This window comes from Scomber japonicus, chromosome 16 (genome assembly GCF_027409825.1).
Source record: "Scomber japonicus isolate fScoJap1 chromosome 16, fScoJap1.pri, whole genome shotgun sequence".
Taxonomy (NCBI): domain Eukaryota; kingdom Metazoa; phylum Chordata; class Actinopteri; order Scombriformes; family Scombridae; genus Scomber; species Scomber japonicus.
Window position 1 is genome coordinate 10,197,434 of NC_070593.1, and position 24,275 is coordinate 10,221,708.

General features: G+C 39.1%; 2 protein-coding genes across 2 annotated transcripts; one reads left to right on the forward strand and one right to left on the reverse strand.

The window, feature by feature from the left end:
• The first annotated feature begins 943 nt into the window (after window positions 1–943).
• On the forward strand, window positions 944–4,319 carry ptgr2 (prostaglandin reductase 2). The gene is made up of 8 exons (XM_053336148.1): window positions 944–1,181; window positions 1,317–1,435; window positions 2,206–2,397; window positions 2,571–2,741; window positions 3,056–3,265; window positions 3,425–3,634; window positions 3,760–3,799; window positions 3,888–4,319. The coding sequence occupies exons 1-8, from the start codon at window positions 1,145–1,147 to the stop codon at window positions 3,950–3,952; spliced, it is 1,044 nt and encodes a 347-aa protein (XP_053192123.1). The 5' UTR covers window positions 944–1,144; the 3' UTR covers window positions 3,953–4,319.
• A 1,863-nt stretch (window positions 4,320–6,182) lies between these two features.
• On the reverse strand, window positions 6,183–14,473 carry tmem62 (transmembrane protein 62). The gene is made up of 14 exons (XM_053336141.1): window positions 14,305–14,473; window positions 13,949–14,188; window positions 13,431–13,542; window positions 13,134–13,271; window positions 12,530–12,575; window positions 11,926–12,067; window positions 11,320–11,444; window positions 10,909–11,031; window positions 10,606–10,761; window positions 9,879–10,038; window positions 9,480–9,678; window positions 9,097–9,192; window positions 8,825–8,943; window positions 6,183–7,864 (listed from the first exon to the last, which is right to left on the reverse strand). Exons 1-14 carry the CDS (start codon window positions 14,320–14,322, stop codon window positions 7,544–7,546), a joined length of 1,995 nt encoding a protein of 664 aa, XP_053192116.1. The 5' UTR covers window positions 14,323–14,473; the 3' UTR covers window positions 6,183–7,543.
• Window positions 14,474–24,275: the final 9,802 nt, after the last annotated feature.

The window sequence follows — 24,275 nt, forward strand, 5'->3', positions numbered from 1 at the left end:
TTTCATCTATCCCCTCCAAAACTAGCATTTTACACCCACACACAGATAATAAATATCACGCCTTTATATTCCCAAGCTCAAGCAACCCTAAATTTGATCGAAGTACCCCTAAAACTAAGTAAATTGTTATTGTTTTTTCCCCCACTGTAAATTATCTTATACAACTTTAATTATTTTGCAAGCCTGTCTGTTAGAGATGTTACAGACACTTATGCTACAGGTTGAAATAGTTTTATTTTTAACAGGTCTAATGTACTTTGGATCGTTCTGTCATTAATATTGTCTTTCCCTCAGGGTTCATTAACTATCTTAGGGTCCTCTCTGTAGAAATCGGATTTATTCTGAACCATTATTATTATTATACACAATAGTAGACCACTCTACTTGATGAAATTTACGTTATCCAGTGAAATGAGTAATTTAGCAGGGGGTTTGAACACTTGCAGGGAATTGTATGACAACGTCTTATTAGGAGCTGAGCCCCCCTAAAGGTCTGATCCTAGAATCACACAAATCAAATGGTGTCACAGTACAAATTAAGCCCATGCCAGACTTTTTTCATAAAAATATATTTATTTCATATTCCAAAACCTACATGAACTAATGAATACATCTTCAAATGAGAGATAAATCTTGCTTTATAATATATCACTATCCATGAAAAACACCAGAACTTAGATTTTGGTGGGCTTATATATAATAAGTTACATAACTTTTATTAAGTAAATTAAATAGTTATATTACTTATTACATTTTAATTAGGGCAACTAGTAATTTATAACCTATTGCATTTCCAAGGTAACCTTCCCAACACTGAATAGGAGACACTAATTCACTGTGTAGCGGAATTCAAACGAAACCGGAAGTTGTTGATAGTGAACTCTCTCGCTTTGAACGAAATGAGACCTTCTACTCTGTGTACTTTCTGCGAGCCCTACAGACAACACCGACCTTTTAGGTAATGAAAACACCGTGTGTACAGTAGGTTATACAAGTAGTTAGCCATTATTACACGTGCAACACCCCCAGCCACACACTTTTATGAAACTGAACCCATACTGAACTCATAAAGGCTGGACGTTTTGTTGCCAGGTCTGGTTTTCAAAGGTACCTCTCAGATATCAAGGTACGCTGTTCGTGAAGGATGCATGTGCAGAGAGTCGTTCTCAACTCCCGACCTGGTAGGTTATTAAGTCAAATATTACTTTTTTCCCCCAATAGTAGAAGGTGACCTATTTTCCTGTCAACCGCGCTGTAACGTTACTGCACCCGTGTGGCTAATGTTTACTTAACTTGCACCTCTTCTCCGCACCCAGGTAAAGACGGGGTGCCAGGTCCTGAAAATTTCCGCCTGGAGGAGATTAGTTTAACACCTGAGCTGAAAGATGGGGAGGTTCTTGTTCGGACGAATTACCTCTCAGTCGACCCTTACATGGTAATGATACATAGGCCTACATTGCAATATATTGCATCATGAAGCATGTGTTGTTTGACTGGTATGGATGCATTTTACACAACAGATGGTTTCACTGCATAATCTGCATGTAAGGTTTTTGTTAAAGGACAGATTCACAATCAGTCAGGTGCCCATATGAACACTGAAAGACATTTTGCTCCCTATAATCATTCCTCCCATAAGATCCCCTTCATAGTGCACTTTCAATGTCAGTCATAGTCATGTTGTACCAAAAAAAAAAAAAAAAAAAAAAGCATTTAAAAGTTTGTGTGCAGTTTATATGAGGCTTCAGTAGTCTGGGTTAGTCATATCAAGTGGATATCTGCCACATTTACAGTCTTTTTAGCATCAAATTCCCTCTTTGTGTTTCCTTGGACGGTGTTTCTCTGTTGAGCTGCAGCATTAGTAACAAAAAAACAGACTTTGTCGTCAAAAGACTAACACTGAAAGATATCTATTTGACTCATTCGGACAACTGATGCTTCATATTAGCTTCAGATAAACTTTAAAATACATTTCGGCAGGGAGGGAAGCTTATGGATCTTGGCCCCCATCACCTATGAAGGGATCTTCTAATGGCCAGTATGAACAATAGGAATGAGTATGGCAAGAAAAACCTGTTGTGAGCACTTGACTGCTGTTTTGAAACAGACTTGAAAAACTGTGAGCCTGTCCTTTAAGTGCAGAAACACTAGCTGAAATTTCATACAGTTGACTTGTGCTTAAAGCTTTCTCTCTTTGCCTCTCAGCGATGCAGAATGAATGAAGACACCGGCGCTGACTACCTGACTGCATGGCAGCTGTTGGAGTGTTTGGATGGTGGAGGTGTCGGCGTGGTTGAATCCAGCTGCTGCAGTTCATGCAGTGAGGGAGATGTGGTCACTTCATTCAACTGGCCTTGGCAGACCCACGCTGTTATGAAAGGAAGTGTCTTACAGAAGGTATGGGCATATTGTTGTGTGTCAATATTGGCATTGACAGCTGGCTTGGGTCAGATTTCTTCTTGCAGGAAGGAGAATGCCTTTATGATCTTGTGCACTGACTGACCTATGTGAGAGAAAAGCTTTATATGACTGTAATTGATATTATCAGTTGGTGTTTCTGTCTCTTGCAGTTGAATCCACAGTTGGTTGATGGACACCTGTCCTACTTTTTGGGTGCAATTGGCATAACAGGCCTCACTGCACTGCTGGGAATGAGGGAAAAGGGTCATGTGTCCAAAGGGGCTAATCAGACTTTGGTGGTGAGTGGTGCAGCCGGTGCCTGTGGCTCCATAGCTGGACAGGTAATTACAGCTAACTTCAAATTTAGAAGTTAAGGTTCATGTTTCTAGAATGGCAAAATGCATAAAAGAAAAGCTTGTTTATCTTTTAAATTAGCTAAAATACCACTTGAAATTATTCTTGTAAGTAAGAAAGATTAAGAAAACATGGATGGTGGGAACTGTACAGTAATTGTGAGATTTCAGAAACCAGACTCAGGGTAGCAGATGTTATCTAGCTAACTACAAAGTTAGCAACATAAACAGAGATCAGATTGCAAGAAAAATGGGAAGTGGGTCTATGATTGTATCATTTTGCTTTGCTTTTCTGTTTCCAGATCGGCCGGCTGGACGGATGTGCCAGGGTTGTTGGGATCTGTGGTTCTGAGGAGAAGTGCAAAGCTTTAGTGGAAGATTTGGGCTTTTCTGCTGCCATCAACTATCGCCAAGATGATGTGCCAGCAAAGCTCAAAGAGTGCTGCCCTGATGGCATTGATGTTTATTTTGATAATGTGGGAGGTGCCATCAGTGATACTGTCATTGAACAGGTACTACTTGGGTGGTGTCTGTTATTTGCTGTTAATTTGGCAGCAAAATGTGGGAAGACTTGGGTGGCATCAACATTTGCAAAATGAATAGTGGTGGTTGTAGATAATGAAGTGCTTCTACTTTGTCTTAAAACCTCAATCTGACTCACTGACCTCCAGATGAACAATGGCGGCCATGTAATCCTGTGCGGGCAGATCTCACAGTACAACAAGGATGTTCCGTATCCTCCTCCCCTGAATGATAAGACACAGGAAACTCTGCAAGAAAAACACATCACCCGGGAGCGATTTATGGTGCTCAGCTACATGAGCCAAGCAGAAGCTGCCCTCTGCGAGCTGAGCCAGTGGGTTAAGTCAGGCCAAATCAAGGTGAGGAGGAAACGGTGATGATGGTATATGGTTAGCTGTGTGGGTGTCGTTGTTTGTTTGCAGATTGCATGCCTCGTCTTTATCTCTCTTTTTGCATCTTTGGTAATTTTGCTTTGATTCTGCAGGTGCTGGAAACTACGGTGAACGGCATTGAAAATATGGGAGGTAAGTCATTTCAAATGTTTTTCTATTGTATGTTTTTCTGTTTTAAAGTTGAGTTGAATCTCCTTCTTTCTTTTTTTCCCCCTTGCAGTTGCATTTTGCTCTATGATGAAAGGAGGAAACATTGGCAAGCAAATTATAAAGATATCAGAGTGAAGAAAATCACTTCCAGCAGAGGATGCTCTCACCAGACGCCTTGGGAAATTAACACACAGTTGCCTCTCTGTTACTGTCATTAACACTAACTTAATGAACACTGGTAAGACATTAAATTACTGACTCAATGCCAGCTGATTTACAATGTAGAACCATTAATGAAAAATCACACCATGTTCTGTAAAACTAGAAAAATAAAATGTAAAGAGTGTAGAGAAGTCAGATAAATCTTGCATTTTAATACTAACATTTTGAAGTTTGTGTGGCCGTATGGTACTTTTTTATTATTAGATGGTTTCAAATCACATCTAAAGCCTTCCAGTGTACAAAAAGCACCATAATAACAATAAAAACACATCAGAAGACGTGTTCTTGTATGGATGCTTGTATGACACATGCTTATGTCATCACCTCTGCTGTCACCTACTCCATCGCTACGGTTGCAGCTGTAAAACATTGGGTTAACTGTTTGGAGTTGTTTTCCCTTTCAGAATTCTATCCATTCAAACCAATAACATTCATAAAGTTAAGAAAGGAGCCACACAGTTAAATAATTTTATATGCATTCCAGTTAACAGAGAGCTATATGGAAGTTAGTCACCTCAGTCAGTCATAGTCTGTAGTTTGTTGTTACAGTAGCTAAAATGTTTGTTCACAGCCATCTGCATCTTTATGTGACTGTCTCACCTTCATCATATCTCATAATGGAAAGATGTCTTTGGACGTAATGGTTTTCTTTTACATAATATAGATGTGATTTAATCTCTCCATTCTCTTTATGTTAAATGAAACTAAAAATACATTCTCAGTTGAGTATTGTGTGGGGGGAAAAGATACATGATTGAAAGTGTAAATGTGTGCCTAGCAAAAAGAACAACAAAATATTGTTTTAATAAAGAAAAAGAAATTAAGTTGTACCTTTATACTCAAATAATCAGTGATGAAAGAGAAATAAGGCTTTCTCTTCTTTTTTTTAATAGACTGATTGGAGGTTACAGGAGTATACAGTTTTATTTGTCATTTCACACCTCATTTTAATTATTTAATGATGTCATCATTTTTCTTTTTGACTCACCTGTTGAAGCTCCATATTATCAACTCCTGCGTAACATTATGTGACAATGATGATAATGTGTACACAAACACAAAGTATATGATTTACTGTAATGAACATTTTATTCCACAGCACTATAAACCAATAATTAGAAAAAAGAAAAAAAAAATGGTTGGCTCTAATCTCAGTTGTAATGAGAAAAATATGTGGCAGGTGTAAAAATCATCATTTGTTAATTCATATTTATATTGAAGTCTTTGAACACAGGAGGGGGATGCAGAATATGTGAACAGCAGGTTACATCACCTACAGTATGTTTTCTCTCAGAGACATAGCGGTGGTGTCCATGTCTCCTTTTTTTCCTCGTGAACAGTCAAATCAGTGTACAGTACAGAATAATCACAACCAGATTTATAGCTATCCATAATCAGTGAGTATCAATAAACTATCAAACCTGTCTCATCAAGAAATTCTTTTAGTGCTTTTCTGAAAAAAAGAGAAAAGGAATAAAAAATAACAGGCCCATGCTTTAACTTAAAAATGGAAGTGAAATAAAAGGCTCATATAGCACAGATCCAACAGTCATTTCCCATTACCATCTAAATTCATCCAACACTGCCTCCTTGTGGACAGATTATAAAGCATCTGAGAGGTACTGAGCATCATTAGAAAATAACTTTTTTTTTTTGCTTTCCAGAAATATAAACTCTTAAATATCAACCTTTCGTAGAATTAAACACTTGGTAGTGCTCTTGTACAAATGAAGAAGACTCTTCCGAGCAGAGAGGAAAAGTTATTAAACCATTGCCAGCAAGAGAACCCATAATTACATTTTCTCATTGTCTAGCAGCTGTTCTAATATTAAACTGCTTGTCTTATCACAGTACTGAGCAATTATTCTGCACTCATGCTGGGTATGATTTAAAAGAAAAAAAAGCTTACTCTTTTGGAACATTGGCCCCATTAAAAGACTTAATAAAAGTGGTTTTTACCCCTATTTACGTACTTTTTTACCCCCATCAGTTTGGTTTTGTGGAATCCAGACACCTGCTACTACTGACTAGAAAGGACTGATGTGCAACAAAAACAGTTTACTGCTCCCACACTGTCACAAAAAAGACCAAACATATTTTTGACCAATGTAGACAAACCTATTTTTTTTTTTTTTCCACACGCAAATTGTCAAAATTAATTTCCAACGCAGGGAATTTCTCTTATATCTTCCTAATCACACTCACCATGAGGTAGGACTGGCCCCCCCTCGGGTGAAGAATGCCCATTTCCAGTGCAGATATATAACATGAGAGGGAAGAAAAAGAAATTAATCACACAATACAATCAGAATGAATAAATAAAAAAAAACAGCATAGTACTGGTTCATTTCATTTCACCACAGCTATATCACATTCATTTTGTTTAGTTTTTTTTTTTTTAGCCACCACACGTTGATTGTTTTACATGTTTTTTTTTAGTTCACTGAGCTACGATGGAGTATAAAAACATTGTCCTGAAATACATCTTGGACCAGCCTATTGTTCAAGTGCTCACATTCCTGAGAAACAAACAGCTGCTTTCTGTAATCACGTTTGAAGGAGCATGAAAAAGTCAGGGCCGGCTTCTCTGTGTTTTTAGCGGAAAACTGGCATTGAACTTTTTGATATGACTCTTCCAATGCGAATATTGAGAAGTGTTTTTTAGTGGCAGTCGTTTGCAATGGAATTAAATCGATTTTAAAAACACTTTCAATCTTTTTAACTACTTGGACACAGGTCAACTACAGTACTTCATTGTTTTGTAATTTCCTTCCTTTGATTTCCTGTTATTGTGTAGAACAAAAACTTGAAAAGTATGATCGTCTAGGTTGCCTCACCTATGTCATCTCCATCAGAGTAACTACTTCGCTCAGTCCGACATGGGAAGTTAGGAAAAGCTTGACAGTATACAAAAATGAGGCGTGTACCTTTCTGCCAGACACATGATTTTTGTGTCAGAAGGTAAATACAAGGAAGATTGGGTTTGGCACGTCCAGCCTTCATTAGTGAATGAAAATTGTTGTCTGATGGAAGAATGAAAGGTGAAATCTTTCTTATTCATCCTTTGGCAGTGGTGAAGTGGCATTAGGCCAAGGCAACACTTCCAAAAAGTGCTAAAGCTCAAGTAAACAAGTCAGCTTAAACCACAGCAGAATACAGCTCTTATGAACTGCAGCATCCGTTGGACTAGTCTTTACATAGCTCCAATAGGCTATTTCACCCTTCATGTATATATATATATATTTTTTACACTGTACACATTGCAATGAGTATGGCCAGAAATGTGCTCACCGGTGCTTTACAATAACATGCATATTAAGTAAACAATACTATCTAGAAACAGGATAGTGAATGATGTACTGTGAGGTGGCTTTGGAGGGAGAAGAAAAATGAAGGAGGGGGCTGCTGTGTGGAGAAAATTGAGGCTTTCAGGGTGGATAGAGACCACAAAATATATCTGTGAGTCAGGCTCAAGGAAATTGTTGTGGTACAGTGCAATTACTGTCAAGAGGGAGAGACACTCTTGCTGTTGTCATGAACAAGAGGGGCGGGGCCTGTCCAGGCACGGTAGACCAATAGCAGACTGAGCCCCAATGCCCATGTGCGGACCGGAGACAGGAAAAAGGCCGTGGGGCCGTAGGTCTCCAGGAGAAAGTAGCAGGAGTGGGCCTGCCAGGTGAGCAGCAGCAGCATGAAGAAGTGAACTGCTAGAGTCCGCCAGCGGCAGCCCGGCCGCAGGAAGTGGGATCGGAAGGTGTTGCCGCGGCAACGGTGGTGGAGGCTCCAGCAGAGGTAAGAGTAGAGGGGCATGTTGAAGAACAGCAGCTGGCAGAGAGGAAGTAATGAGGAAATGAGTTCAGTTCGGTGACCTTTGGTTGCGGCCCGCCCGCTGTCCCCTTGGTCCAGCTTGAAGCCCACTCCTACAATTATTATTATTAGTCATATTTGTCCACTGCTACCACTACTATTTATATTAAACCCAACCGGTCGAGGCAGATGGCCACTCACCTAGAGCCTGGATCTTCCCGTTAAAAAGGGACTTTCCTTGCTACTGTCGCCAAGTGCTTGCTCATGTGGGAATGTAGGGTTCAATTAAGAGTACAGTCTAGATCTGCTATGTGTGGGGTAAAAGTGCCCTGAGATACCTTCTGTTGCAATTTGGTGTTTTATAGATAAAATTGACTTGACTTAATGTGATTAGAGCTCTTCTGAGTCCTTAAAATAAGATGAAGGCTTGATAAGCTTGATAGGCTGTTGGTTGTTTCACCAGATAATATTAACAGCCAGGTAACAACAGAATACATTAAATAATATCGCTAACAAAAGGTTTCAGATCATGTTTAGAAATGTATGACTGGAAGTATAAGTTGTTTCCAAAAAATTTTAGGGCTTGTGACCCCTTAAAATGAAGCAATATCAAGACAAAAATGATAGAAAAGGCAGTGTAATAAATGTTCCCCTTAATTATCTTTTGACCCCTCAAACTTATTTTGGGTTTTTCGATATCCAAGTTGGGAACCACTGGTTTAAGGTACAGATGTTGGGCAGATGTAAAACATCTTTAGTAGATTCATTGGAACTTATTAGGTGAAGAAATATGATTAAAAATATGATTAACATGGTAAAAAGTTTTTTTTTTTTTTTTTTTTTTAAAGGTAAGTGAAAAGAATAAGAAAAAAAAAAGAAAAAAATAGGATGTTGTAATCTAGTGTTACATATAGGCTCTTGCACATGAACAGGCATTATTAAGATGTAGGTGTGTCAAATTAAAAGTAATTTTCTTACTTGTACGACTCCAACAACATAAGTGAGACTGCCCTCCAGGAAGTGTCCATCAATAAACACCCCAAAGGCGAAGCAGGCACCACTATGGCCATCTATCATCTCTCCTATAAACCATGGGCCTGTAGAAGGAAAGGGGAACCACAGCAGGATGTTTACACTATGAAGGATTCTATCTAGTTACATCTCATAGATTAGTCTTTATTTAATGTTGTATTTTTAGATGTCGTATCATAACACAGGAAGTGAGGCCACGTGCCGCCTGAAGCACCCACCTAAGGCTGTACACAGGTTGAAGAGCAGCAGAGAGTAGTAGAACGTGTCCATTTTACTGACCATGTGGAGCGACAGACACGCTTGAAAGGTCAATCCTGTTAATTATAAAGAAAAAGAACATAAAAAAAAAATATATATATATATATATATTATTATATTATTGAAATAACTACTTAGACCTATACTCTACCAGTCAAAGGTTTGGACCAACTTTCCCATTGTCTTGAATGGGAATGTGTGCCTACACTTTTGACTGGCCAAACTAAAACTTTAATAACATGAAATCTGAAAAAAGTGGTTCTGAAATGTGCTTCTGTCCACTTCAGTAGTAATCAATGTGAAATCGTTGATCATATTTGAAGGGGTGTCAGTGAGAGCTCACCTCTCCCCGAAGGAACACGCAGGAACCTAAAGACCAGCAGCACACCAACATTCAGCAGCATCGTACATATAAAGGCCACTCTGCCCAGGATGTAGTGGTCGGTTAGAAGGATGAAGGACTGCGCAAAACCAAAGCTGGGAGTCAGGTCTTCCTCCAGAGTAAAGTGCTGCTCCCGCACTGATGACCGGCCTGCCGAGTCCTGGCTCACACACACACGAAATTATAAAAAAAGAAGAAGAGTGAGTTGTTTATCAAAGCAGCAGCAGACCTAACACAATTACTACTGAACAAAACCCCAACTCAAGCAAACAAACCATCCAAACTTAATTAAGCTGAAATATTTATAAGTCTCAGAACACCTTTCACTTTAAATGGAAGACAAATAAATGCTGCACTGACCTCCACTTTAACTCTGATTGTGTGTAGCCCGCTGAGGTAGAGAGACGGATCCCACAGCAGTACATAAAGCGGTCCTCCAGCAGAGAGGCCTTGTCCCAAAGGTTCCCCATCTACACTCACATGTACCGCTGTGATTTGGGCCTCTGAGAAGGCCAAGATCCTATTGAGAACCAGGAAAAATATTGTTATAATGTTATAGTGCAATATTTTGTGGTGAATATCTCGTTAGCCAAGAAAGCACAAAGCCAGAGCATATTCTGTGAAAATGTTTAAAAATACATGAATATTTGGATCTGCATCATAATACACATAATGATAGAAAATCATGGGATGCATGCGCCAGCTTTGGCAGCGCTCTAGTGTATAAGAAAACAGTTAAAGTGTTCAGTAATGCCTAATTTTGTAATATTAAAGACATTTTTCAAAAAAATCCTGGATTCCAAAACAACTAAATTCTTCATTTTCACCAGTTTGATTAAATATTAAATTTATTTATTTAATTTATTATTCCAAGATAACTAATCAACACCAAAACATAGCTTTCTTCACTTTTTAAATTGACAGGTGCATTGGATATAATAAATAATAACATTGCATGCTGAATTTATACAAGGTGCTTTGTAAACATACAGAATATGCACAGTCAGTGCTTCATGGACACTAAGTGTTGTGTAAGCATAGTGAAGCTGATGCTGGGTTTATAGTTTTACACACACAGAGGACACACCTGATGTGTGTGGATCTCCGTATCCGGCCCAGAGGCTCAACACCTGGATGCAGGTACTGGGCATCCTTGGGGTTGGTGATGAGCACTGCAGGCCACTGCTCAAACTTCAGGTCAGAGAAACTCAACAGGTCGTGGTCAAAGGCCAGAACTCTGTACCTGAATGAAGAATGTACAGATGCAAAGAAAATTAACACTTTTATATATCTATGATGTGTAAGAACACATTTTAAACGAGGCAGACACAACAAGAGTAATAGTGAAAATAAACATGGCGAGAAATATTTTGTGACGCTGTCATCTTACTTGCGGTTGTCCATCCAGTCACCCAGCTCCAGCTCCAGGGTACCTTGTGGATGTCTACTGTGGAGGATGGGCATCAGGCCGCCCAGTGTGTGCAGGTGACCACACAAATAAGCAACTGCAGACCTAAAAACACGAAGAATAATTCCAAATTTACAAAAGGCAAATATGTACACTGTCGTTATCGGCCAATAGACGCAAAAAGCTAAAAACTCCATAAAAAAGAAGACATGTTGACCATCAGCATCACTATTTGTATTTAAAGATGTACGTTACAGCTGATACACCATACAGGCCTCACTCTGAGGTTGTATGATAAATATCTGGCTCGCAGATAAAAAGAGGCAGGCTGTGGAACAATGGCTGGATGGCACATAAATCTACTCCATCCAGTTAATAAATATCTTATCTCACCTCATCATATCCCGAACTCCTGGGTATGGGGAAACGACGGTGGAGGTGGTATAGTGGCCAAACCAGATCGACTGGTTGCTTTTCAGACTCTCAGCTCTGAACGTGTCCAGCAAGTCCATTTGAGTCTGTCACAAAAAAGTATATCACTGTTTGTTCCTTAATATTCATAATTTACTGTTAAATAAGCGCTTTATTTAAATCTTTAAAAACAGAAAATGGATTGTAAGTCATGTTATTTTTGCAGGAAACTGGCATTTTAGAGCATGAATCATACAGTGTAAAGTATGACGATACTGTATACTTACTGTATACTCTAGTGCTGTAACTATCAGTTGTGTTAGCACAAAACTCCATTTGTTTCTATTTTTACTAAACTCAGATGTGCTTTTCTGTTTACTTTGTGTTAAGTCAGGGGCCACACTTTCTTACAGAGGAATGCGTCATTCTATCATTCAAATCCGCCCCCTAATCCTTACTAATTCAAGTGACTAAAGCAGCTAGTGATTGTGTGATTGTGGTTTGTGAAGTATTTAAATTCATGGAGCTTATAACTAATTCAGGAAATGCTTATATGTTGTGTAAAGAGAAGGTGCTAGACAGACACACCTGGTTGAGAATACCAAAGAAATTGTACGGCCTCTTGGGTCCCGGCATCAGGGTGGCGTCTGCACAAACGAAGGAGTAGTTGCCGAAGGGAGTTTTGTGTACGTAGTGGAAGGAGCCTACTTTCTGATTAGCCGAGTATTTCCTACAGACAATACAGAAAAGACGATGTGAGCAACAAGATACGGCGAACTGGGATGGAGCCAGCAGTTCCTGTCCTAATAGAGGAGGCCTGAGATAATTTAATGGATTTTAAATAAATCAATAAGGCCTGCATAAGAGACAGACTTGGCTCGCAGAGGATAACCGCAACATTAAGAACATTGGGGAGATGAAAGATCAATCAGCATTAACAGAGGTAACAATGTTACATAAAACATCATTTATGGTGAAAGAGAAAAAGAAAACAGTCTTTTCATGAATATACTGCTTCTATTTTAGTTCTCAAGACGCTTAGACAGCTTCCTGTCAAATAGGTGCACAACAACTCATGTTTCCGAGGCACTGAAGTCACCCCACTCTACTTCACTCTGTAAAATATGCAGGTGTAAGTACCTACTGGATGTTAATCAGGCATCTAATGCGGTATTGACCTTATCATACTCACCGGTAATAGTTGTTGGTGCTGTCCAATGACATTATGTTGAAGGCATCTGTCAAAAGAAATAAACAATGGTGAGACTGAGCAGAATACGAGCTGGATAAGAAGTCATCGATGAGACGATAAGTTATCTCTACAATGAAAGATCAGAATGTCTAATGAAGTACTCCCCCATGAGACGACACACGTATAATCCGATCAATTAGATTTCATCATCTTACAAAAAGCTATCGAACAAAATCTGTTGTTACCACATTAACAATGACAGTACAGTATATCAAAAACGGAGATCAATAACACCAGAATAGCTATCAGAGAAACTGCAGATACTATGGTAGCATCCTTCTTTTTTTTTGACAGTTAAAAAGCAAGGATATCTTGTTTCACATCTAATAGCCTGCGATCCAATAAAGGAAGGGGAGAGCAGTGAAGAGGAGGGGTAGGGTGCCTTCCTGTGTGATGTGAAAATCTACCACAGTTAATGGATTCTTGTGGAAAATCATCATAACACACACACGCACACACGCACGCACTCTTGAGATGTTTCAATCGTGAACCGGAGAGTTTGGGAGATTTATGAAATACAAGATAAAGTGCAGCAGTAAATCACCATGATTTCCACGGATGTCAATCCACCTAGTGCGCTCCATCACTCGTGATCTCTTCAGGATGTTATGGTAGGCCTGCCACTCCACCTCATGCTGCAGCGAACCCACCTTACTCTCCGTTTTTGCATCCGTCAGATCCCCTACGGGGCGGAAAAGATGAAGCTTTAAAAACAGGGCAGCATCTGAGGCCGCAGCATGTGAAGCACTTGATGTCCAGGATGACATTAAGATGAGGGCAACACCCACTTTCAGTAATAGTTTCACAGCCAGAAAAAGGATGTGGGAATAAAGCGGTGTACCTGTTGCGAGCACCAGAGCTGGTTTCATCACTTCGATGGTGTCAGTGCAGAACTTCTCAAAATCTGGGATGCGTCTTGGATCGTGAAATCGGCTAATGTGAATGTCAGACACCTTGAAACAAACATAAAAACACACAATGAAGGTCAAACAAAGATTAGAAATAGTCATAGATAAGGCTTGTGTTTGGCCTTCTTTCTCTTTTGTACAAGAGGTTTAGAAAAAAAAAGGGTGCAAAGTCTGACTATAACTTCCTGTGTTGCTGAGCCGCCTCTTTACTTGACAATGACACACTTCTGTGGTCAGTGACCTCTTTCAGCTCTTTCAGTCAATCATTCAGAGAACTCAGGTTAAACCACCACAAATTGACTCGTACAACAATACGGCAGAGCTAAAAACATACTCATATGAAATGCAAACAAAACAACTAAAAAACAGATAAAAGTGTGTGCATTCAAGCTGAAATGTCCTATGTGTGTGGCTTGTAAGCTAGTTTAGCATCACTAGAATAATAACCCACCTGTATAAACCAGAATATATTGTTCAACTCGCCGCCGGGAAATGGTGGAGAGCTCCCCTTGGATTCATCTCCATCACCGGCAGTCTGGTGCTGGACGCTGCGTTTAGGGTGCCAAGCCGTGTCATAGCTCTCCAGCACCCAGGAGGTGATGCACGCCAGGGCCAGTCCGAGGATAACCAGAGCACCGAACAGCTTCAGCATCCTCCTGTAGTGGCGAGAGAGGGGGCTAGCTGCCGCCGTCTGTCCCGGACAGGGAGGAAAAAACGCTAGCTACTGGTGGAAACAACTGAGGGCACGAATCACATTAACATGAAGATACAGCAGCTCGCTACATGACTGAGAGCTAAGACTCAGACCGTTTCTGCCGCTGCCATCACGGCCACAGGAGATGCATTGAGGTGCGGGGATTCATTCACGGGTCCGTTGTGCTGCCTTCACAGGCGGAGGCGGAGGAGGAGGAGGAGGTAGCTCAGCTAGCTGCTAGCTGCCTACCAGCTACTACCACACTGACCGGTTGGACGGGAAGACGTCACCACGGGTGACAGGAGAGTGTGCAGAGGAAGAGCTCCCACTCTGACGATATTTTCCGGGTCAAGAAAAACAAACATGCTGATTGAACGTGACATCGCGAGAAGTGTTGGGTTTTGTTTGTTTGTTTTTCAATTGGGGGGGGGGGGGGGGGGGGGGGGGTGTTAAAACTTGACATTCCCAAAGAGAAACTATCTCAAAAATAATGACTTAGTACTTTTGATATAGCCTACTAATCATTATGTTGAGATACTAAGTCATTGTTTTGATAATCAAAAGAATGACTTAGTATCGCAACATAATGATCTCAATATAATGACTTAGTATCTCAAAACAGTAACTAAAAATAATGACTTAGTATTTTATAATGAGACACTATCTCAAAATAATGAGAACTTTCTCAAAACAGTGACTTGGTGTCTCAAAATAATGACTTATCTCAAAATAATTCGTATCTCAAATAAATCTCAAAAACAGATACATGTTTGTGACGAAAACATCTGCTTGTTTACAGTTGTGTCTTTAACATTGTAAGTCTATGGGAAAAAGTATTTTTGGTCATAATAGCATCACCTGATTGACCCAGAAGCTGTAATGCTGCAATCCATTGTACTCAGAACTCTGTAAAAAATGACCTCTGACATGGAAAAGTGCAAAGTAATGGTCATTCAAGTCCTCTTCCACACTGCCATGATTCTGCAGTAGCCCAGAACACACCAACCAAACACTGGCTCTAGAGAGGGCTTTTCGTGTTTTTTCATGAGTTTCATGGCCATTGTAGGTTCTCCTACACACATTTGCAAAAGGAGGAGGGGGGTTGTATTCACCAGTAGATGGCACTAAATTGTACATACTGGTCCTTTAAGTACAATTTTAAGGTACTTGAACTAAAGATTAAACCAGTTGTTCCCAAACATTCTGGCTTGTGGCCCTGTACAAAATAAAATGAGTGTGTAGGCCTATTTGTGTCTCCTTTTCATGTTTCAGATGCCTGAGTTGTTTGCAGTTCCACCAAAGAGATATTTCCTCTTACATGGTTTCAAATAAATAGCTATTTAAGGCTCAAACAGGTAAAACTCTCCAATATTTCACAAAAAAGATTACATGAAAAGCTGATCCAAGTTTTTTATTCTTTCCGACAGACAAGACCCAGATTCTTTATACCCAATAAAGGACAAGTGGTAAAAGTTTTAATCCATGTAATATATTCATCAGTACATATTTAGGTATTTCTGCTTCATGGTCACTACACTAAACAGGAAATAGAATCAAATTTACACACTATTTAAATCTGATGTATCTATACAAAAATTTGAATGTTTTTATGTTAAAGGTAGAATATGTAGAATGAGCAGAACAACGCCATCTAATGTCTCGAGATCGTAGTCGCAACAACCAAAAAGTAATTCCAGCAGTTGGGTTGCCAGGTCCGGTGCCCGATTTTATTTTAGCTCTAACTCTGTAAATATACCACTTTATCCACATGTCTAACCTTTTTAGGTGAGAAAGTAGCCCTTTAGATCCACAATGTGACGCTAATTTGTCCAAATAACATCTGCTTAAAGTTTTGTTCCTGCGAATTCGGAGCCGCTCAAGTTAGCCGTAGCGAGTAACGCACTTCCGGTCATTTTCACAAAATAAAACACCCGTTGCCTTTTATTATTAAGAAAACCATAACGATAGAGTTGGTGCTTTTATTTTGAAAACAGGAAGCGAACATACCCTCGCTGTAACCAGAGACATTATAATAAGAGCCTTAGAAGGACTTTGCTGTAACTGACTTGAAACCACCGAGGTACATTACATTGTGGGAGCGTGTGGGAGTAGCAGCAATGTACTGTCTAATCCTAAGCACTGATTGGCTTGTGTGTGGTGTCGTCAGAAGCAGAGGCTCACGGTCGTAAACATCTAGTCACGTGTACTCTGAGATGGACGCGCAGGTCAGGAAATGACGTAAACGGACCGTATATGGTTTGTTATTTGTGTTATTACATTACGTGTTGGACTAAATACATGTTGACATATTGAGGAAAGTATTCCGGTTAGAAGGAAACGGATTTCATATTTCAGCAGAATGGATACTTGGCGAGCTGTACAGAAAGTCCTGAGTCATAAGATGAACGCTGTGGATAAAGGGAAGACTTTGAAGGTATGTAGGCATTATAGCTTTTCTTACTTAGCTCAGGGGCTAGCCGAGCTAATCGCTAATACTATTACGGCTGTGAGCAACCATATAAGTCGTGAGTGGTCTTGAATGAATCAGGTCAATCTAAGCTTTCCAACTATGTACGGCATGAATATATATGTTTAAGGGTTGGTGTTTAAAACATTCAGAAGAACGTGTGGCTACTTCCTAACATCTGTCCCGTCCCGTGAACGGAACAGCGTGCGTTAAGAGGTTAATGATCAAATATCAAAATCCGAATAGCGTCAGAAAGTCAACCCACTCTCCACATTTCCATTTCTACCGTTTTGATACTTCATGGTACACAAACAAATAGCATCTCATATGAAAGCTAAGACCCTGGCGAGTTCAACAATACCACTATTATTGCGCTAAAAACTCAGTGAACCAGCAGCCAAAGAATACAAAGGTAAACAACCACTTATTTACAGCGACTAACAGATATTCTGTCTTACCTTCGAAGTTTTGTGATGAAAAGTTGTACTTGAGAGCAAAAAACGCTGGTTTTAGTAAGTCCAACATGGCTCTGCTTGTTTACAACTCCATTTCACCCAGTGCCAGCCTACAGTAGCTGCGCCGGAACAACAGATAACCCTGGCAACCCGCAATTCCGGCCGCTAATTGGCTGGTACAGTGTACACAGAACGTCATTGTCGAACCCGTCAAAAAATTTTAAAAATATTAATTCAGACTAAATATTTTTTTTATGGAAAAGCAATACTTTCATTCTGTACCCCTCAAAATGCCCCGTGGCTGTATTATTTAAAAAAAAAATATAGCTTTTAATAAATATTCTACATATTCAACCTTTAATTCTTGTTAATTGTGATGTGATTTGAGTATAATCTACTTATAATCACCACTAGAGGCCACTGCAGCACTGCTATAGTGATATGTTAAGCAGAGACTCGCAGAATAAGACTAGTAACTGTAAGAGCAGCCACTATGTGCTAGTGTAATGTTCATGAAGGAATGAATAAACTTAAGCTGCATTAGCGGGGATGGTTGTAACATTTTTGACATTTCTGTCTGTAGCTCAGAGCTGTTTTAAAGCAGTGCGTTCAAAATTTGATGCAAACTAGTGACATGTGTCTGCTATTAAATGACATAGCTATCTCTGCAACACCAACAGAAAATGCATGATGTAATCTCAAACACAAGGAGTGAAATGTTACAATTAACCTCATAGTCTGGGTTAGTAACATACCCTGGGGTGAAATGTAGCTAACATTATGAAATAAGGATTATGACAAAAACTTAAGGTATTAATTGCTTTTTAATACATAAATGACTTTTTAACATGATTGTGTCTGACTGTGTGTGTTATACTTTCATTTAAACATAAAAGTGAACAAAATGTGCAAATGTGCACCAGTTTCAACAGTTGAACATTAGTGTGTTTCTGTGTGAGTGTGTTTGTGGGTAATTATGTTCAATATTTTCTAACACATTATATTTTATATTCCCTCGAATATACATTTGCTAAATTTCCCAAGAGAGTCTGCAGCTAGACCCCTCTCAAATTTCCCCTGACTTATCTTTCATCTGTAAAGAACTTGTTTCCACTAGATGTGGCCTACTACATGTGGCCTACTACATGCGGAAGTTCCTTTAATCTCTTTTCCTTTAACGTCTTCCTCTCTACACAGAATCTGTGCACTGTCATGTGACATTAATATGATTTAAGTTTGATGAGTTTATCTACAAAGCAGGTAATGCTATCACATAAATACATGAAGTTAAAAAAAAACAACTTTCTTACCTAAAAATGTGTTTTTTCTTTTTAAAATCGGCCCTGTCTACTACAAGGTGCTGCTTCCTCACATATGGAACAATGACTGAAATGTGCATGTTTGAAGTGAATCAGGTGATTAGTAACTTGTTCTTGATTGGAAGGTGGTCTCCCTACTTCATGACATGATGCAATTTCATTTCCTGCATATATCTTTTGTTTTTTTGTTTTTTGCTTTATTTGTTGTTGGTTTTTTATCTGCATACATCTTTATCCATGGTAAGATCTAGGTTAATATTCACTCTTTTAAAACAAACAATGCTCCGAACTTCATATTTCTTTAAATTAATGAGTACTTTAAGGCATTCTTTATCATTTTTTATATAATTAATTTAATACATTTTTATACTGTGCCTGATTTATGTTACAATTCTCCATCTGAGAGTAACACAAATACAAAAGTTGCTTTTTTTTTTTTTTAAATTTGAGAATTAGAAAGAGAAAAGTATTGCAGTCATAACAAATGTCATGTGATGATACAATAGGTCTCCCTTTACTCTAAATGAAGGTAACGCTCAAAGACAACGGAACAGTGGATTTCAACATAATTCAACCAGTTAATACAATAACCAAAATACATTTTACTTTGATATTTTATAGGTAACATATCTTAGGTGTGTGAAGGTTTATGTTTGTGTCTGAAATACATAAAACTAAATACAAACCGAAGGGTTAGGGTTGAGTCAACTTCATTTTCAGGACTGTTTAAATCTGGTACTTATTAGCTGTTTAAATGCCTTTTGTGGTTAGTGACAAAATTGCAGGAAATGAGGTCTTTTAAAAGATTGGGGAACAGAAAATGTCCACTTGGCAAAGTGGATCATTGTGGTTTTTATGGCTGTGTGTGACATCAGTCTAATATACCATCTTTGGCTTATGCTGCCTCCTAGTGGTCTTTGCGAAAAATGTATTTTGTAGGCTTTTGTATGTTTTTTTATTTTTGGTTGCCACTTTCCAAAAAAATCTTATTTGTTTCCTCAAACACAACAGAGGTGAATTTGGTTTTCACACCAGTGGTGGAAGAGGTCTTTAAATCCACTATTTAAAGTACCCCCCTCATTCAAAAATATGTTTTTCTTCTTGTAACTACAGCAGCATATTTGAGCTTCACTGTGAATTAGAGTACATGATTTTAAGTATCTAAGAGATAATTCAACCATTTTTGTGGAAAATCTTTAAGTAAAAGTACAAATATGGTAGGCTAATCTAAAACTACTCCATTACAAGTAAAAGTTCTGAATACAAAAAAATAAGTAAATAGTTTTATCATCAAAATGTACTAAAAGTATCAAAGCTAGAAATAGGCTACTCATTATGCAGACTGGCTTCTATAAGAGTTACATTATTATACTATTTTATCTGATCACTAATAATTACATGTAAGAGCATTTTAATGTTGTAGACTACAACAACAGATTACCAGTAATCTACCCAAAGTATCCACATTTTCTACATATTGATGAACTACAACTTGTAGTTCATCAATATGTAGAACATGTGGATACTTTGTGTAGATTACTGGTAATACTACTGCATCATTTTATGTGTAAGATCAGATAAGATAAGATTTATCTTTATCGATCCCATTTGGGAGGAATTCAAATTGACACAAGCAGTAGGCCTATTGCGGAGAAAAGGAGCATAAGAAGGGTGAAAGTGAAAAATTAAATTAAATTACAAATCTGGAATATATTAATGTGCAATATGCAGAAGTTCCCGGGATTATATACATATGTGCAATGTTCCTGAGATTTACATAGTAAGGACAGCATTAGTCTTTTTTAATAGAAGTGGGGGGTGCTGGGAGTAAAAAGTACAATATTTCCCTCTAAAATGTAATAAAGCGGAAGTACAAAGTAACATAAAATGTTAATAATCAATTTAAGAACAACTACTTCTAATTTGTAAGTACAGTACTTATTTCTACACTAAAAAACTGGTGATTGTGTACGACGAGCGCGTTCACTGCTGAGCCGCGAACGAGCTTTAAAGAACCGGGCGCGGGTGCCCGAGCTTGTTGCGAGGGGCGATCGAATCGGGGCCGCGCGCGCAGGAAAGGCTGATGATCATCACAGAGTCGTCACGTCACGGATCCGCAGCGACCGACAGAGATGCTGAGGTGACAGCAGGCAGAAGGAGAAAAGGGACGATCACACATACACACACACACACATGCACACGCACACACTCAGGCATATTTCGGTCCTGACTCGCTTCTCGTTTATCTCCCACTAAATCAACCGACGCTATGGGATTCCTCTCGATGTCGTCCCCGCCACCTCCAAACGTAGAGGATTTTGTCTAACCACACCCGGCTGCTCTTTGGATCAAGGATTGGCACAGCATAGACCCGAGGTAAGAAGAAGCCAGCAGCAAACAATCCCGAGGCCGTGCAATGCCTCGCCTCTCCGTTTTTTTTTTCTTCCGTCCTCCTTTGTCGTTTGGTTACCCTGCATGTTGTCAGAGCTTAAAAACCTCCTCCACGGCCAGGCGGGATGAGCTTGCGTGGCCTGCGGACGGCCAATATGCGTGGACGCGCCTGAGTAAATCTGCTGTGGCAACCAACTCGCTATGCAACAACTCTAAAAAAAAAAAAAAAAAAAAAAAATCAGTGTGTGTGTCCGCTGCAGGAAATACAGAGGATTGGTTTATTCATTTGCAGACCAGCATGACAGTTGGCATGTAACAAACGTATTGGGTCATTGCTGCTGTCACATCCCATTGAAAACAGCCTAGCAGAGCAGAGGTATTTGTTGCTCTGCATATTGACATGTTTGAATGAAGGATTTGGTTTAAAGATTTGAGAGTAATTGGAGAAATCAACTGGTACTTCCATGTCTAATCCTTCCCAGTTTTCTTGTGCCCGGATCAGTTGCATCCATGCTGTGATTTGAAAGGAGCCCAGAGTGTGGAGGGCCTTCCCATGCTGGCTCCTCTCCAAGGCTTGTTCTGGACACACTGAGATGTCAGAGCACAGACAGAATTCATACGGCTACTCTCGCTCTGTCCCTGTCCCACCACCACCACCACCACCACCACCACCACTGAACCGGGACGTGAGATTTCCAGTTGGGTTTCTGCTCAATTCACTTCACTTGATCCACGTGTTGTTGCACATGCATGCTTAGATGTGCCTGTCACTCATAGTTTCAGTGTTTATACCTGCTCATCTGTCAACACATAGACATAGTTTGCTCAATTAGATTCAAATTTGTCTTAATTGTGCAATCGCAAGTGCTTAACAACCAGATACAGTTGGCATAAAGTGCATATGTATAAAGATATAGATATGCACATGTACAATGATGCAGTATGTTCTAAAGTGACGTAGTGAGTAAATAGTTTTAGTTTTATTTCCAGCATGGATCAGCAGGAGAAGACCTAGTCCTCCTGGGTGGGATCACTCACTGACATTTCATGATGCTTTATGTAGCTGTAAAGTTGCAGCTTCCAGCAGAGCAAAAGGGCAGAGGAGACGACAAGCTGCAGTCAGCAAATGAAAATGGCACTGCACCATTGTCGCCATGGAGATGCCGAGGTCAGGAAGCGTGATTCATGATGAGACGCAAGCCGGCTGTCATAGATTGGTTTAATTTTGAGGTCCAAAAGTCTGCTCCTCCTCCTTGACTGCTTGTCTTTTTCTTCATTGATGGTGATTTAGCATGGAGGAGAATGAAGAGGAGGAGGAGGAGGAGGAAGAGCAGAGTCTTTCTTCTCTGTGAGGTGTGAGATTAGTCACAGCGTGAGCCAACCTGGCTTGTGCATAGGTGTGTGCACTTATGCAATGTGTGTATGAGTTTGTGTTCAAACACGTGTGTGTTAGAGAGGTGGCTTAAGCTTGTTAAATGCAGTTAGTAAGTCACTTTTCCACTGCTCTGTCCCAGTTGGGCTGTTTTGGGGGAATTGAAAAGGTGACTCAGACTTATCCACACTCTTTGACTCAAAAGAACAGGTTAGATCAGGTTATCAGAGACCTCCACAGACATCCATCCATCCTTCCTTCTATCCTACCACTGGTTTTCTTTCAGAAACTTCCCATTCCCTCAGGCATAGAAGTTAAACATGAAGTAAACAGCAACCTCAATGCTTTGTCTCAATTCATTTCATCCTGTGCTCAGAGAGGATGTCTCATGCGTGGTAGCTCAGATGTGGAAAACGCAGGAACATGAGGTGACCTTGAAGTCCTGACACGGGACTCACCGCCGAGGTTATTTAATCACAGTGTTTACAGCCGGTTTAACATCACTTTAGGTTTGGTACAGCATGTCTCTGCTCCGTTATGACAGTGCGCTTCTTGCTTTTTGGGTCATCACCCATTAGCATATTATCAAGATCTCAACTGATGTTCTCACAGACAGCTCTCACTTCCTTTTTCTAAATTTACACAGACTTGCTGAACCAATAATGTGAGGAAAAATATGGCTTTTAGTGCTGGACATTAAAATAAGTACTGTGTTTAAGTACAATTTGTAGGCACAGTATTCATACTTTATTTAACAGCCTGTAATTAGTTAGTTTGTAGATTAAGAATTAACTTTACATATCGTACTAAACCTATGATGATCTTTTAATATGTGTTACATTGTTTTATGGATTAAACCTCAACCATATAGCTACAAACATTATAGCTACACATGCAACATTAAAATACTCCTTACTCAGTATTGTATCAGTAATAATAATCAAATATTATAAAATATGACATTCACAGGGCTCATTTTAGTGCATAATGTATGCTTTTAAGTTAATTTAGCTAATAATACTTTTTTGCACTTAAAATTATATGTAGAGCTTTTACTTGTAATTAAGTATGGTTAGAGTTTGGTTTTGCTACTGATACTTGTATGTAAAGGATCTGAATACTTCTTCATTTTATTTTGCCCAGCAATAATAAGTAGTTTATAACACACTTATAAGCAGATGCAGGGACATGTTTCATAATTATTAGACATGTGTTTTACTATACCATCATTCATTATGTAATTGTTGACGGATACATTAATGAAGACTTATATCTGCCAATAACTACATTATAGTATTTATTAACTGTTTATAAACTCCTTATAAATGCTAAATAGGGAGACTTTAAGTGTTATAGAGGCTTTTGTAGGGTTTAGTAAAGGTTTGGCCAGTATGATGATCAGAAATGTGATTCAGTTAAACTTTTATTCCCCTATTTTCTCACAATTCATATACCTGTAAGAACCAAGCCAAAAAAACCTTTATTAATGCTTTGTTGGTTAATAAAGGTCTTAATGCTTTTATAGTCTCATCTGAAACTTCACAAAAATAAGTATAACACTTTTCTCAAAAAAAGGCTTTAAAGTGCTTCTCAAGGAAGGAAAGAAGTGTATGATTAGGAAATAAAAGTCACATGGTATACACATGAAACAGTTCAGTAAAGTAAACTGATATATAGATATATTTTTAAACTGTAAAAATAGATCATATTCTACATAAGTAATCTTAATCTTAGACTAACAGTGTTCACAGTAATTCACACAAAGCTGAAGACATGATAGGCAGTGGTAATAAACAGTAAAGAGACACAAAAGTAACACAGTTTGAAGGATATTACAGTAATATTATGTCTTAGTTGTGTCATCTGTTCAGCATCACTGAGGCCACCTTACTCCTGAAGCCTTTAATACTGGGTCACATTTCACAGTCGTCATTTCACTCGTTGTCAAGTCTAACCACGCTTTGCCCTCTTCCATCCTCCCAACCTCATCCTGGTGCATGATGGGATTGATTGTCTCCTTGATGTCAGGATCATGCCCTGTAACCAAATAGTGTTTTGAAGGCTTGTTGCATAACTGTAG